This window comes from Orcinus orca, chromosome 18, assembly GCF_937001465.1.
Source record: "Orcinus orca chromosome 18, mOrcOrc1.1, whole genome shotgun sequence".
In the NCBI taxonomy this organism is placed as follows: Eukaryota; Metazoa; Chordata; class Mammalia; order Artiodactyla; family Delphinidae; genus Orcinus; species Orcinus orca.
Genome location: NC_064576.1, coordinates 62,894,031 through 62,910,015, shown reverse-complemented (window position 1 = coordinate 62,910,015; position 15,985 = coordinate 62,894,031). Strand labels below are relative to the sequence as shown.

Sequence of the window (15,985 nt, the reverse complement as noted above, 5' to 3'; positions counted from 1 at the left end):
GTCCCCGAGTGTAACCCGAGTGGCGTCTGTTGCAGAGAGGAGCAGGTGCCCATGGAGCTGGTGCAGCGTGACGACATCATCAAGGTCGTCCCCGGGGGCAAGTTCCCAGTGGACGGGAGAGTCCTGGAAGGCAGCACCATGGCCGACGAGTCCCTCATCACAGGTGAGGACTCCGTCCCTCTGGGTGGGCGTCAGCACCCTGGCCAGGCCCCAGGGATGCCGACGGGACTCAGCGCGTGGCGTTGGTCTCCTCTCCACCTCTAGGAGAGGCCATGCCCGTCACGAAGAAGCCCGGCAGCACGGTGATCGCTGGGTCCATGAACGCCCACGGCTCCGTGCTCATCACTGCCACCCACGTGGGCAACGACACCACCTTGGCTCAGATTGTGAAGCTGGTAGAAGATGCTCAGATGTCCAAGGTAATGAAGGGATTTTATTTTTTATTTTATTTATTATTTATTTTAAAAATTCATTTATTTTTTATGTTGGGTCTTCGTTGCTGCGCGCAAGCTTTCTCTAGTTGCGGCGAGCGGGGGCTACTCTTTGTTGCAGTGCGTGGGCTTCTCATTGCAGTGGCTTCTCCTGTTGCGGAGCGCGGGCTCTAGGCGCGCGGGCTTCAGTAGCTGTGGCTCGCGGGCTCTGGAGCGCAGAACTCAGTCGTTGTGGCGCACGGGCTTCGTTGCTCCGCGGCATGTGGGATCTTCCCGGACCAGGGCTCGAACTCGTGTCCCCTGCATTGGCAGGTGGATGCTTAACCACTGCGCCACGAGAGAAGTCCCGTGAAGGAATTTTAAAGGCAATATAACTTCAGCTGCCTCTCTCTAGAAATTATTCCAAGAGTCCCGTAGAATCAGGCAGATTTTACTGAGCAGAGAGATTGACTAATAAATGTAGTTAATGAGGGAGCCAGGAATCCCAGTCCCTGTCCATGCTCGTGGCGGTTTATGTCTTTGGAGATTGTAACTTCCCGCGGTCTTCGTGTTTTGTTTCCATAGGCGCCCATTCAGCAACTGGCTGACCGGTTTAGTGGGTACTTTGTCCCATTTATCATCATCATTTCAACTCTGACGTTGGTGGTATGGATTGCAATCGGCTTTATCGATTTCGGTGTTGTTCAGAAATACTTCCCTGTAAGTTGAACGCTGTGGGCAGCGTTCGATTGCCATTAATCCTATTTTTTCATGTCTTAAATTCATTGGGCTTTAATTACCCATTACATCTCATTTGCTTGCTTCACTTATTGGCAGCAAAGCCTCAGCCAGGGTAGGACAATCCTGGCTATGCAACTACGCAACTCCTGCGGGTTTTCACTAAAGATGCCTTTTGCTTTCTGGTTAGATCATTTCAAACACCACTGGCTCTCAGGCGTAATGCTTAAAGCATTTACATTTTGCACTATTGGCCGTTTTTGAGGTTATGAGGCACACATCACAGAAGATAGGTCACGTCAGTCACAATAGCATGATAATATTATTTGACCAGTTTTAAGAAAAATAGATTTTTTGCTGGCTACCTCCATATAGACCATCTAACCTTGCAGCTTCCCAAGTAATACTAATAGCTTTTTAATAATTATTTATTAAACATTATAGATGAAGCAATGGAATATATAGCTTTGAGTTTAAAAAGTGGATGAAGCATACTATCTTAGGAAATACAGTTTTATCAAAATTCAAAAAAAAATACAAAACTTTTCTGCTTCGGCAGTAAGAACTCACATACATCAGTGATTGGCAACGGGGAGTGGTTTTGATTTGGTGACGTCTGGAGATGTTTTTGGCTGTCGTGGCTGAGGAGGGGTGCTGCTTGGCCTCTAGTGTGTATGATAGGAGCCAGGGATGCTGTTAAACATCCTACAACACACAGGACAGGTCCCCACAACAAAGAATTATCTGGCCCCAAACGTCAATAGTGCTGAGTTGGAGAAACCTGGAGAGACATAAAAAGCTAATGGCCCACTTGGAGTAGTATTTGATAACTGCCCAGTGAGTAGAACAATGTTTTACCTTATTTTTTAAAATATCTCATACTTAGCACAGTCTAATATGTATTTTACCTTAGAGCCATAAAATAAGAAACTGGAAATACAGAATAGATCATTTTTTCCTTTTTAAAACAATTTTTATCCGTAGTTAAAGGCATATCATATATTCTTGGTGTACTTGTCATTCACTTAGATATGATTTTCCTCCCTCAAATTTCCTATCTTAAAATGTCCAAGTGAAACACTTTCTGACATCTAGGGAGATTTCAGTGTTTTAAGAGTAGCCTATGACTGTATTCCTAGAATTTGCCAGTGGCTTTTATGGCACCTGACCGCCAACAATTTTGGCTTTTGTGGGAGAGCAGCTCATTGGCATGTGGCTGTGGGAAACTCAGTCCTAAACAAGTTGGAATATCTGGCTTCCTGCTGTTCCCTACCTTTCCATCTTACTTTCACTTCTTTTGTTTTTATCTGCAATATCAGGGAGGATGCTGACAAATGAGGTACTGCATGTTCCTTTAAGACATTGTTGTCACTCTGCTCTGTACAAGTCATCTGTAGGGACAGGGTTCGTGTCAACCTCTAGAAGTCCACCCCACTCCTCTCAGAATGCCAGGTGTGATTTTGACAAGAGTCTCTGGAGGTTAAAAACAAAACACAACACAACACAACACTTCATCCTTACCTCTACAAAATCACATTATGTGTTAAACAGCATGTCCTTCTACCGAAATCAAACTGTTTCTGTGAAAATTGAATGACCCTTAATCATGTAGCTTATTTTAGAATCTGCCTTTCAAAGTCAAAGAATAGAGGGTAGATGGATCTAAAGAGATTGTGGTCTATAGCCTCGATTTAGAAAACATGCATTTTACTGTAATTAAGTGAATACAGCATCTCTCAGTTTTTCTCCAGAGATACTAGCCATTTTGAAAGATAAACCAAGGTAACTCAAGATGTTAGGATGCAAATAATCATACCAATATGTGTCACCAGGTAACTGGGAAGGAGACCTGTATTTTTTTGGATTTGGATTTTTATAAAGGAAACAGTGGTGGAAAATAGAAGAAAATAAAGATGGCTCCAAATCCCATCCCTATATGCACTTCTCTGCACTTTGGTGAACATCTTTCCAGTATTGTTGAAAGGCTATCTAGAGATATAGGCAGATAATTTTGCACTAATTGAATCACAACACATGCCATTTTATGCTTGTTTTTTTAAATTCAGCAATGCTACTGATATCTTTCCATGTCAATATGTATACATCATCATTTTAACATGTGCATAATATTCCATTATGCACGCCATACCTGCAGTTTAATTAACCAATCCCCCATTGGTTGTTTCCAGTTTTTTCCCTTTATGAAAAAGCACTGTGAGAAATATCCTTGTATCTTTTCCCACATGATTATTACCTTAGAGTTGATTCCTTGAAGAGCTATAGTTTTTTAAAGCTTTCATAATAATAAAAATAATAATGATAATGTAATAGCTATACTTTCTCAGACTCCTCTCTCCTACATCAGGTGTTGTACTGTGTATATTTATGTTTGTATGTATTTGTATGTATGTTACCTTATTTCATCCTTACAAAAACCTGTGAGCTGGGTATTATTACCTCCATGTTGCACGTGAGGAAGCTAAGACACGGAGTGTCAGAACCAGGATGTAGACCTACGTGGTCCGATTCTAGAGCCTGTGCTCTTCCCCTATCGGGGATTTTTATGTGCCTCTCTCCTCTCATAATGCCTTTCCCTGAGGAAAGCCTGTAGGATCAGGTTGGAGCAGTAAAGTGAACCACGCGATACCTGCAAAGCAGAGCGGGCCGCACCGTGTCTCCTGGAGCCCAGCTCATCACGCCAGTTCAGGTCCCCCACCTGCACTGGAATGTTCTTTTTTTTTTTTTTTTAATTTTTATTGGAGTAGAGTTGATTTACATGGTTGTGTCATTTTCTGCTGTACAGCAAAGTGAATCAGTTACATGTATCCACTCTTCTCTAGATACTACTCCCATATAGGCCCCGACAGAGTGGAATGTTCTCATATGATCAGAATTACGTGTGGTACCTCCTCTAACTCCCACCCTGCCTCTGTCTCTTTCCTCTCGTCAGACGTCCAGCAAGCATATCTCCCAGGCAGAGGTGGTCCTCCGGTTTGCGTTCCAGACGTCCATCACGGTGCTGTGCATCGCCTGCCCCTGCTCTCTGGGCCTGGCCACGCCCACGGCCGTCATGGTGGGCACGGGGGTGGCCGCCCAGAACGGCATACTCATCAAGGGAGGCAAGCCTCTGGAGCTGGCCCACAAGGTTGGCCCCCGCTTCCTTCGAGGTCTTGGCTGGGGTGATTCTGTAGCTGTATATGCTGCATGATTTTTTTTTTTTCTTTTTTGACTTAGAGAGTCCTAGTGAAAATAGTACCTGTTTAAATTTCATATTCAGAGAAAAACCTGAAAGAGGACTGAGGGTAGCACTACTAATTAAGTAAAACAGGAAGCCAGGACTAACTGGGAATGACAACAGGACCGGCAGCAGCTCACGGTCAGAGACCTAAGTGCTGTATAAATATTGATTTAATCTCATCGATAGCCCTGAGGTGGGTGCTGGTTGTTTCCATTTTACAGGTGAGGGAAGTGCAGCAGGAGTGGGCTGGGCGACTTGCCAAAGGCCTGCAGCTAAAATGTGCAGCTCCGGGCTCACAGCCAGGTGGTCAGGCTCTGGGGAAAGTAGCTGCGCTGTCTCCGCGTGATCGGGGAGGGTCCTGGGACCTCGGGTGGAGCAGCAGGTAGCAGTGTCTATGGAGAATCTCCCTTCAGCCCAGCAGTCCCCAGCCTTCCATCCTCCCTTTATTTCTTCGGTATCTGTTGAGCGTTTACTCTGCGTGGGTCCTGTGCTGGGCCCTGGCTCTCAAGGACCTTCCTGTCCAGCAGGAAAGACAGACACGGAGCAAGCAAGCAGCAGGCGCCGTGGAGAGTGTGAGATGCCGTGAGGACAGTTCCTCAGGGGCCTAACCGTAGATCCGTGTGTGTTGGATGGGGTGGGCGCTGGTGCAGGTGCTCAGGGGAGGTCTGAGACCTGTCAGCTGACAACAGAGGTTGGGAGGGGTATCCCGGCCGTGGGACCAGCACGTGGAAAGGACCCGGGGGGGCCGTGCTGCCTGGTCCCAGACTCCGTAGGACTGGAGACCGTGAACATGTCCCCGCCATTGTGTCCCCGGCATCTTGCCCCGCTCCTGGCACGTTGGAGTCACTCCACAGTTATTTTCTCAATAACTAAATGAGGGCCAGAAAGAGAGAGAAACTGACAGGAGATGAGGGTCCTGAAGGAGGAAGGAGGGGAGAGAGGGGCCCTGAAGGGCTTCGGAGGGTTATTCAGTCCCGGTCCAGAGCTTAACCAAGAGCAGCAGGGACACACGGGGGCAGGGGCGGGGGTGAAGCGCCTGCAGGAAGACCGTCCTGGCGGCGGAGCGGGGGCTGGACTAGAAGCTGGCCAGGACTGTCAGAGGAAGGCCGGTTAATCGTGGTGAGGAGGCCCCACTCAGTCAGAAACAAGAAGCGGAGCTGTTGTTCGCTAAATGAGGGAGAACCAAGCCTGCAGCACGCAGTCTGAGTGCAACAAGGGCTGACCTTGTACCAGGTCCAGGGGCGCGTGGAGCGAGGGAACTGCTGGGCTCCGGCCACGCAAGCTCAGGCGCCGAGTGTGGCTGCTTCCGACTGGCTGAGCCCAGACCCGTGGGGACCAGTGCCAAGCTGCCGCTGACCGAGGGGGACGGGTCCCCAGACTAGCTCTGTGGTTGCTTGTTACTACGGCCAAGGAACACTCCCTTCCTTTTGTGAACTTGGAATTCGAGAACACTATTCTCCGTAGGCTTTTGCACTGATGCAGGCCGGAGGAAACAGTGGTTGACCCGGCAGATAGCGGTGGACCGGGAGGTGGGCAGACCCCTCAGGGTCACGCTCCTGACCCGACCCGAGGAGGAGGCCGCACGGCGTTACTGCACGGTGATGCCTCCCTGTTACATCAGAGTGAGAGCTTCTGGCTCACCCTGGTCCAGGTTAAGCCGGAGTGCGGATTTTTTTTTTTTAACTGGGCAGAGAGGGAAACAATGTTTTGGCAGAGGGAGTGGTTGAGCCTTGGGATGGACGCAGAGGATTCTGTAGCGTGTCATGAAGGAGTGTATTGTGACCTGCTTGGGGTGGGTTGAGTGAAGTTCTGCCTCGAGATTGTGAGGACTCTGAGAGTCCCTTCCATCTGTGTTTTGGTCACTGAGATGTGGTTTTTTTGGGCAGATAAAGACTGTGATGTTTGACAAAACTGGCACCATCACCCACGGGGTCCCCAAAGTCATGCGGGTCCTTCTGCTCGTGGACGTGGCCACGCTGCCCCTCCGGAAGGTGCTCGCTGTGGTGGGGACTGCGGAGGCCAGCAGTGAGCACCCCCTGGGCGTGGCAGTCGCCAGATACTGTAAAGAGGTAGGTGGACTGGGCGTTGCTGGGCCCATGCTTCCCCGGCTCCCCCGCTCTCCTCAGCTGGGCTGGAAGACTCCGGGCTCCTTCCTCCTCACACGCCTTTCCTCCTCGCTGCCCCTGGCCCCCACGTCAGCTGCCTCCACAGAGGGCTTGGCTCGTGTGGTCTGGAAACTGCTGAGCAGGCCCCCTGGAGCAGGTGGGGATGCAGCGCACAGCGGCAGGTCCCTCGTCATGTTTCCAGATCTTCACAAAGCAGTTCAGTGTTATGAGCTAATGGCCATTCATTAGGCATTTCCTGAGCATCCCGAGCTCAGGGGAGTAAGAATTCATAAGAGGCGAGCTCTGCCGGCTGGGAGTTGATGGTCGGGTGGGGAAGACAGGCGTATTCAGTCCCGCACGAGCGCTTCGTGCAAAGGGATACAAAAACGAAGGGGGTCTCGGAGCCAGGTCGGGAGAAATCCATCCACTGGGGACTCCTGAGACGGAGAGGAAGCAGCAGAAGTGACCAGAGGACTGTGGGCTGTTGGCACAGTTAGTGGGGAGCCTTCCCTTCTGACCTCTGCAGGTGAGAGGGCCTAGTTAGCTTTCTCTGTTTTCAGTCTGCGCGTGGAGGCAGCAGGACGTACCAGAATACTGCCCTGAAAACATGTCAACTGTCTGAACAGGACAATTATCAGTAAATGTAGAAGGTGACATGGATGCCTTGGGGAAGAGTTGACAAGTCTTCCTGGGCAGGGAATCTTTCAGAAATCTCATTTCGCGTCATCGTGTCCTTTGTGTAGGGTGCGGCTATTTCCCCTCTCATCCTTCTGATGTTTCAGAAAGAATTCTGCTCACCCCCAGGCATCCTTCCTTTGGGTTGTGTTACCCAAATAAACCCAGCCCTTCCCTTTCTCCTGCCACGTCGGCCCTCCCCACCAGGGTCTGGCCATGGGCGATTATCCCTTGATGGCCTTAAAATAGTTTGTTACCACTTACCTATTCCATCGTTTTTATGAAATTATTTGCAACAGAAAAAGAAAATCTTTCCTCCCTTTGGCACCTTCATCCCCGCCACCCCACCCGCCGACCCCAGCCCTTAATTTGGGGTGTTGGATGTGAATTGCCTTTCTCCTTTCTGGACTGCAACCTGTCCACTCTCCCCAGGCATCCAAACTCTAGGAGAGGGTTGAGGCTGTTTTAAATGACTGTGTCCTATGAGAGAGAAAGAGTAGCTGACTTGAGCGTCGATCTCTCCGCCTTTCCCGGAAGTTCTCCTCCCGTCCCTCCCTTCCCTCTAAATTCCTGGTGTCTGCTGCTCTCCCCCCGCCTCACCCCCACCTCTGTCCTGACTCCCTCTCGACTCACCTGTTTTCTGCTTCCTCTCCCCCACTTTCCTTCCCAGGAACTTGGCACAGAGACCTTGGGATACTGCACGGACTTCCAGGCGGTGCCCGGCTGTGGGATCGGCTGTAAAGTCAGCAACGTGGAGGGCATCCTGGCCCAGGGCGAGCGCCCACGTGGCCAACCGACCGCCCACCTGAACGGGGTCAGCAGCATCCCCATGGAAACAGGTATCCCTGGCCTCGGTTTCCGCTGCCTGGCCCGCCGGGGGCTGGGCCCAGCCATGGAGGGCGCCATGCCAGGCTTGCCCCGTGGTTCCCGACTGTGGAGAAGGTGGCTCAGGGCTGCTGCGCCGCACGCCGTCTCCCAGGGAAGCCTGCAGCTTCTCTCGTGGTCCTCGATGTGGCTGAATCTTGACGCTAATGGCAGACAAAAGCAGTGTGTGACTTAGAGTCACGGAGTATTGCTTCCCTGCTCCCTAGTCTCGAGTCTCCTCTTTCTTAGCCCAGGTTAGTCTTGGGATAAGACTCGTAAGCTACAGGGTAGGCAGATGGGAGTCTTCCTTTTGTTCCTCCTAAACAGGAAACCTCCATGTGGTCAACTCTGATGGGACGTGACGTATTTACAGAGCTGGCAGCCATCAGGGAAAGTGAACGGAAATGGTCTGCCCAAGTCAAGAAGGGGCACTGGAGGGACAGCTGCTCTTTGAATAACGGCCTTTCTTATTCAAAGGGTGCTAGCCATCAGCATAAGAGAGTGGAAACGCCCCCAAACCAAAAAACCCATGTCTAGTGTTTGCTCTTAAGTATGTTAGTAGTTAAATCTTGATTTAGATTTTGTTAGAAGCTGTTACCACCTTATGGCAAGTTAAAGCCCTGGGATGACCTTTCCTTTGCCTTCCAGGGACTGGTCTATCAGTGACACCTAAGGTAGAGGTGACAGGTGCAGGACTCAGCTGGCCTCTTAGGAGGTATAGCTTCAAAACCTTTCATACACGGTGGCCGGTTGTTAGCCGATTCACCTTGCATCATCTGTACCAAGCAGTGATGGGTCTAGTCCACACTGGCTTTCGGCGCTGACCAAATAACTAACCGCTTCTAATCCTAATTCTAATCCAATCTAACGGCAGCAGCAGATACCCCTAAAGGCCAGTAGGTACACTACGCGGTGTTTAATATGTTTGTAACATCTTTACATGTTTTAATTCATACCGCGGTTCTGCATGTTAGTTATTCTTTTTCCCCTGGTTCTTTAAGGATGGTTTTTCAAGAGGTGTTTATTAGGTTGTGGTTTTTCCAGAACCGTCAAGTGGACGTTTTGCTGTTGAAACCATCCCATGGTTTTTAGTGCTTTCTCCCAGTGAACTCGGCCTCTTTGGGAATAACCACACACTCCTTTGAGCAGATGCGGTCCCGCAGACCTTCTCTGTGCTGATCGGCAGCCGAGAGTGGATGAGGCGCAACGGCTTGACCGTCACCAGTGACATCAGCGACGCGATGACCGATCACGAGACGAAAGGCCAGACGGCCATCCTGGTGGCCATCGACGGTACTGCTCTGCTCCCCTGTCCTCTGCTCTCAAGTGAAGCTGGAGACGTCAGGCAGAAATAGAGTCCTTTTTTTTTTTTTTTTAAAGTAAATCTTCCTCACTGTTAATTTTAGTTCTATTTTCGAAAAGGCTGTCTTGCCATTTTTTTCACTTCATTGTCGATCCTGAGGCCCCCTCTGGCCACCTCCATCTTCGCCACCAGAGTGAAGATGGCTTCAGCCTCTTTGCTCTTGGGATTCTAAACTGTCTTCCCCACCATCGTTTGCATCTGCCCAGGTTGGCAGTTGAAAGTCATCCTTTCTCATTCATCACTGCAGGCGAAACAGCAGTTGACTTCCTAAGAGGTTTAACTCTAAGACGCTTTACACACTGAAATCCCCTGCAGCCTTCACAGAGCTTCTCAAGATTGTGTGTATCTTAGTACTCAGGTTATATCCTGGGCTTTACATCTCAGGTAGATTAGAATCACTTTGTTACTGTTAGTTTCTGCTAATAGAAGTAAAAACTACATGCAAATAAGAAATAATTTAATTGCTATATTTTGAATGCTCCTCTTTTCCCATATTCTCTATCTCTCTCTCTCTCTCTCTCCCCCCCTCTCTCTGTCTTTTTTTCCGGCTCTCACTGCCATGCCTTCCCCCGAGTCCTTTAAACGCACAACCCCCTCAGCTTGTCAAGCTGGAAATGGCTCAATTAAAAGTACCTCTTACACATCCTCACCGTCACTGCTCCCGTCACACCTCAGTCCCCAGTCCTCGAATGCCTTCCTGTGTCAGTACCCAAAGAGTCACTCAAAAAAAAAAAAAGAAAAAAATTCTACAAAGTATTTCTGTAGGAAGAGACAGAAAGGAAGGATTGATTTTCTAGCTGTTTGGACATGTGTCACTTTTTAAGTAGCATTTGTTGCATTTCTCATGTTTTAATAGCTAACAGGTATTGAGTTATTATGAGTCAGGCACTCTGCAAAGGAAGAGATGTTCCTTGCAGAAAATCTAGAAAATTCCGAGAGCTGTAAAAAAAATGGAATCCCTCATTATCCTACCCCTCAGAGAGCCACTGTTAACTTTTTAACAGTCCTTCCAGACTTTTGTACGCATCTGGAAATGTATGTAAATTAAAAAAAAAAACAAAATCAAAACCGTATTCTGTTGTACAGTTTGGTGTTTTGCTTTGGGCGTGTAACACGGTATTAGGAAAACTGTTCCGCATCATGAAGTCTTACTTGCTTCTCGGGCTGCCCAGGGCGCTGCCACGTGTGCTCACCTGCGGTGTCTCCTGCAGGTGTACTCTGTGGCATGATCGCCATCGCAGATGCGGTCAAGCAGGAGGCCGCCCTGGCCGTGCACACACTGAAGAGCATGGGCGTGGATGTGGTTCTGATCACAGGGGACAACCGCAAGACAGCCAGAGCCATTGCCACCCAGGTAAGGGCCGGGGGCCGGGATGTCTCCCACATCTGAAACTGCAAGCGATTTCAAGCTGGCAGAAGCAGTTTAAGGAAGATAGGTAAGCACTAGTGCATTGAGCACTCAGCTTTGCTCTGGTCCTCCCCCCTCGCTGGGGTTTTTCTCTCCACACGCTTTGATCTCGGAGCCGTGCATGTCCCACAGGGGACCACCTTGCTGCTGCCCCAAAGATCACGCTGCTGGGGCCTGGGTGCCAGCACTCATCCCTGCATGGTGGCTGCAGCCCCGGAAAGGCTGTCCCAGCATTCTTTATTTTCCAGCCGCTGCACTGAGGAAAAAAGACCATGGCTTGAGGGCTGAAATAAACAACCTTGTAGCCTTTATATTAAGGGAGTGTTTTGCCGGCCCAGCTCTTCTCACTCTGCACCAGATAAGCCCCTGGGTCCCGGCAGTTCTTCTGCGGCGCTAGGGTCTGACTTTGGGCCACGAGGGCAGCACGACCGCATGCCTGCCTGCCCTGCCTCGCGGGGAGGGCTCCAGTGCAAACTCCAGACAACTGTATACCACCCCTTGAGGACATGTGTGTAAAGCTGTCTGCTTTTGAGAAGGAATTGCTCCTTGGGAAGGGAGCGGCAGTGCCCCGTCAGTCGTCCTTCTGAGAGTACACCCACTCCCGCATTAAAACTTGTTCCTGCATTCAGCAAGCACTTACTAAGCGCCACCCCTGTGACAGAGAGGAGTGAAGAGGGCACCGCCCTCGAGGAGCTCATGGTCCCGTGGGGAGGGTGGCCCAGGGACCAAGTGTAAACCAGGTGCTGGGCGCTCCAGTGGAAGAGTGCACGGGACACATGGGAGCTGCCAGCTTACCCCTCAGCCTGGCGGGGGCCGGGGACACCTTCCAGGGGAGAGGAGGCCTGCAGGAGTCAGATGAAGAAGAAGGGGTGCTGGGGGCAGCAAAAGTGACCTTTGCAGGACAGAGCAGGCAGCACGAGCACCGCCTGCGGGTGCAAGGTAGCAGCGAGTTGGAGAGGCCAAGGCGGGGCCCGCTGGGGCCGGGGGGTGGGGTGCAGGGAGCTGGGCACAGGCAGGACCTGACCTGGGGATCTTGGGAGGCAGGCAGAGGAATTTGGACGTTGGCCTAAGGGAAGTGGGATCCGCTGGAGGCCTTGAAGCAGGAGAGTAACGTGACCAATGATTACTGTTTCGGAAAGGTCACCAGGACGGCATCTGGAGAAGAGTGCTGGGAGGGCAGGATGTGGGCAGGAGGCCAGCGAGGGTCCCAGACCACCGCGGGGTGTTGGGATGGGAGCAGGGGGTACATTTGCCGTGCGACCTGGCATCTGCAGGACTTGGTGACGGGACCTGGAGGCTGAGGGCTCCTAGGCTTCTGCTCCTGTTCCTGCCCCTCGGCAACACCGGATGTTATTGTGCATTTGCTTTTTTATTGACTGCTGTTCTTTCCTTTCAGGTTGGCATCAACAAAGTCTTTGCGGAGGTGCTGCCTTCTCATAAGGTGGCCAAGGTCCAGGAGCTCCAGAACGAGGGGAAGAGAGTGGCCATGGTGGGCGACGGTGTGAACGACTCCCCGGCCCTGGCCCAGGCCGACGTGGGCATCGCCATCGGGACGGGCACGGACGTGGCCATCGAGGCAGCTGACGTCGTCCTCATCAGAGTGAGCTCTGCTGCGTCTCCCCTCGCTGTTGCCCGTAGCAGGAGTGCCGAGGGCCGCAGAGCGGAGCTCGCAGTTCACCGTGTGCTCCTCTCCTGCAGAATGACTTGCTCGACGTGGTGGCCAGCATTCACCTCTCCAAGAGGACCGTCCAGAGGATACGACTCAATCTGGTGCTGGCACTGATCTACAACCTGGTCGGGATCCCCATTGCAGCAGGTAGGCCCTCGCTGCCCTGTTGCCTCTGGCCCTAGTTGTGGCCAGAAGCCTTGAAGAAAGAGTTGATTTTATTATGTTCCGCTTTGTAAGTCTCCAAACGTAAATGAGAGACTGCAGGGAGAACCCAAGCCTTCTGTTCACTGCTGGCCTCTCTGAAAAGCTGGCCAAGTTGCTCAACCCTATTTACCTTGGCCCTGTTTTCTGGAACATTATTAAGACATACAGTCTGAAAAATAATCAATATTAACAGTTATGGGGCACCCGTTACACGCTAAGCCCGGGATCAGTGCTTTAGAACTTTGTCTTAAGAATTAATCCCGCCTAGGTTTTATCCTGACTCGGAAATAATCATGGGAAGAGATGGATATTGTCTGCTCCCTAAGTCCTCCCTCCCCCACTGTATCTTGTGTCACCAGAGAGGGAAGAGTTGTTCCAAAGACCCCTGCAAGGAAAGCGCCTACATGGGCCAAGACCTATTTTTAAACGTGACTGCCGCACCCCACATTCCGCTGTTGGGTCCGAGCGGTCGGCACTGCCTCACGCGGTGGATCAGCGCGTCCACCGCAGCCCGGCTCCGGCAGGTGCATTCCTGCCCTGTGGCCGGCTCAGGACCTGGTCCCCTCCCGGGCTTGCGGCTCTGTCCCAGGACCTGGTCTTGTTGCCCCTCATCAAGGTGCTTTGACGCCCTTGAGGGAGGACCTTCCGTGGAGAGAGGGCCCATGTTCGCCAGCGTGTTGCCCCGGTGCTCACACCCCCGAGGTGCCCCCGCATGGTGGCACCTGCAAGTCCCTGGGGCGCCCTGTCCCCTGGCGCTTCCCCCAAACAGGTGAGGGCACGTCTGGATGGTCCCAGGAAGGTCAGGGTGGGTGGGGGACCCCAATCCCCTTGACGGTGCCCCCGCCCCCCGCCCAGCTCTGAGACCGCCCGCCTCAGGCCCACGGGCACGCGGTCAGCGGCCAGCCCAGGGGCTTCCGAGCCGCCCTGAGGAGAGCTTCTGGTGGGCGGCGAGGCTGGGCCCCCCTCGCTGTCCGCCCTGGGCTGCGGCCTGAGTGCAGTCCCCCTCTTGGCCAGGTGTCTTCATGCCCATCGGCGTCGTGCTGCAGCCGTGGATGGGCTCGGCGGCCATGGCTGCCTCCTCCGTGTCCGTGGTCCTCTCGTCACTGCAGCTCAAGTGGTGAGTCCCTGCGGCGGGCCCGGGGGCCGGGGTGGGTGTGCGCCCCGAGCGGGGCCCGGCGTGTGTTTGTGTAACGGCTTGTCCACCGCGAGCCAAGTTTGCCTCTGATCAGTCACCTCGCACTGCTTCTTCCCGGTTACTCTGCTCGACGGCTGTCTGTGTCGAGCGGTAGCTGTAGGATCCCTGTCTGTGATCATTTTTCCTTTTTTAAAAGGGATCTTTATTTACTTATGCTTTCAGTTAACAAAAGTTAATGACAGCCTACTATGTACCAGGCATTTGGCTAGAAAGTTTCTAAGTTGGGAACTTGCCCTGAGCCATGGGAGTTTGGTGGCCTTTCTTTCCTTTAAAAGCCTTGAGGCCCTGATACTGCGTGTTATTAAAGACTTCATGAGAGGCCTTCACCGGGCTTTACAGAAAAAGGCTGTGTGTCCAGAATGGCTCAGGTGCTCTTGGATTCTTGCTTTGCAGCTACAGGAAGCCGGAGCTGGCGTGGTATGAGGCGCAGGCGCAGGGCCGCATGAAGCCCCTGACCGAGTCCCAGGTCAGTGTGCACATCGGCATGGACAACCGGCGGCGCGACTCCCCACGGGCCGCGCCCTGGGACCAGGTCCGCTACATCAGCCAAGTGTCCCTGTCCTCCCTCAAGTCTGACGGGCTGTCCCGGCACGGCACCGCGGCCGGCGACGAGCGGGGAGCAAGTGGCCTCCGCTCCTGAGTGACCGGGACGAGGAGCCATGCGTCCGAAAGCCGCAGGCGGTTGTGGCCCCCGCCCGGCCCCCCTCCCTGTGTGGCCGAGGCTCCAGCCTGACAGCAGCAGCAGCAGGCGGCGGAGCCCCTCGCCAGCCCTGGACGTTCTAGATCACCCCTCCCCGCGGCTTGTGGACCACGCTGCCGGGGTCCCATGGGCTCATTGGAAACCTTGCTGGCCTCGAGAAGAGGAGGGACAGCCAGCCCTCCTCGCATCCTGTGCCGTAGCGTTTGGGATGACTGCCTGTGAAACGAGGACGATCTCGTTGGGTCCAAAAACTTAGCTGGGCCTGTCCACAGAATTCATTAAAACCTCGGGCTCCGGCGCTTTTTGTTTCTTTTGGTTTTTGTTTTTTTGTGTTTTTTTTGCGGTACGCGGGCCTCTCACTGTCGTGGCCTCTCCCGTTGCGGAGCACAGTCTCCAGACGCGCAGGCTCAGCGGCCACGGCTCACGGGCCCAGCCGCTCTGCGGCACGTGGGATCCTCCCGGACCAGGCCCCGAACCCGTGTCCCCTGCATCGGCAGGCGGACTCTCAACCACTGCGCCACCAGGGAAGCCCTCCGGCGCTTTTTGACGACACCCACGTGCATCGCGTATCCGAGAGCATCACTTACCTCGGGTGTCCCCGTCTTTTCTGCTGGCGCCATCTCTTCCTTTTCTGTCCTTGACCCTGGGGCTGTGGCACCCCGTCGTCTGAGGGCCGGGCTGATGTCCTCACGTCCCCGCGGCTGCTCTGCAGGGGGCTCATGTGCTCCTTCCTGAACCCCTTGCCCACACGGCCACCAGAGAGCCGCCATGCTTCTTTCTCCTCGGGGTGAGGAGAGGTCTTTGTTGCTTACGACCCTCTTCTCCGTGGAGTCCTGGCTTCTCAACGCCGCCGAATCCAGTGCTGTTGCTGACTGTCGCTGCCCAGCTGGAGGGAGGGTCTCAGAGCCCGAGACTTGAGAAATTCGGCTTCTTGGGGTGGGGTGGGGGTGGTCCGAGGGGACCCAGGGAGGCATGTGGTGCAGGAACCTGCTTGCTCCGTTCCAGGGGCTTCAGTTACATGGCCCACTATGTGACTGTCATCCCACGTGGTGCATTGTGGGAGTCAGGTCAGTGCTGCCCCAGTGCCTACAGCAATCCGGGGAAATGATACCCAAACAAGAGAGGAAATCTCAGTCCTCCACACGCATTGACTTCTGCACGCAGAGCTGGTGCCTTAGGGAAGGGGGTGACCACAGTTTCCCAAGAGAACATCTGTTTCTAACTTTAAGTGGCCTTTGTGGTTGCACAGCATCGGAGGGGCAGCAGTGGGGCCCATGGCGGACTCAGGGCTTGGTGGTGATTGGCAGACCACGCGGGGTAGACTAGTACTATCAGAATCTTAGACTAGGCAGTGCAGAGCCTGTTCTAAGTTCCAAGGTGAAGCCCTTATCACACACATTTTAGTTAGTTACTGTC

At 52.8% G+C, this 15,985-nt stretch overlaps 1 protein-coding gene across 1 annotated transcript in view; it reads left to right on the top strand.

The window, feature by feature from the left end:
- The window catches only part of ATP7B (ATPase copper transporting beta), a 53,563-nt gene extending 38,698 nt beyond the window's left edge, over positions 1-14,865 (top strand). Inside the window, 13 exon segments of the mRNA XM_004274638.4 lie at positions 36-163; positions 265-419; positions 996-1,130; positions 4,099-4,293; positions 6,273-6,455; positions 7,837-8,005; positions 9,180-9,323; positions 10,605-10,747; positions 12,198-12,401; positions 12,500-12,617; positions 13,689-13,791; positions 14,263-14,482; positions 14,485-14,865. Coding sequence (XP_004274686.3) covers positions 36-163; positions 265-419; positions 996-1,130; positions 4,099-4,293; positions 6,273-6,455; positions 7,837-8,005; positions 9,180-9,323; positions 10,605-10,747; positions 12,198-12,401; positions 12,500-12,617; positions 13,689-13,791; positions 14,263-14,482; positions 14,485-14,652 — 2,065 coding nt within the window. The 3' untranslated portion in view covers positions 14,653-14,865.
- Positions 14,866-15,985: the final 1,120 nt, after the last annotated feature.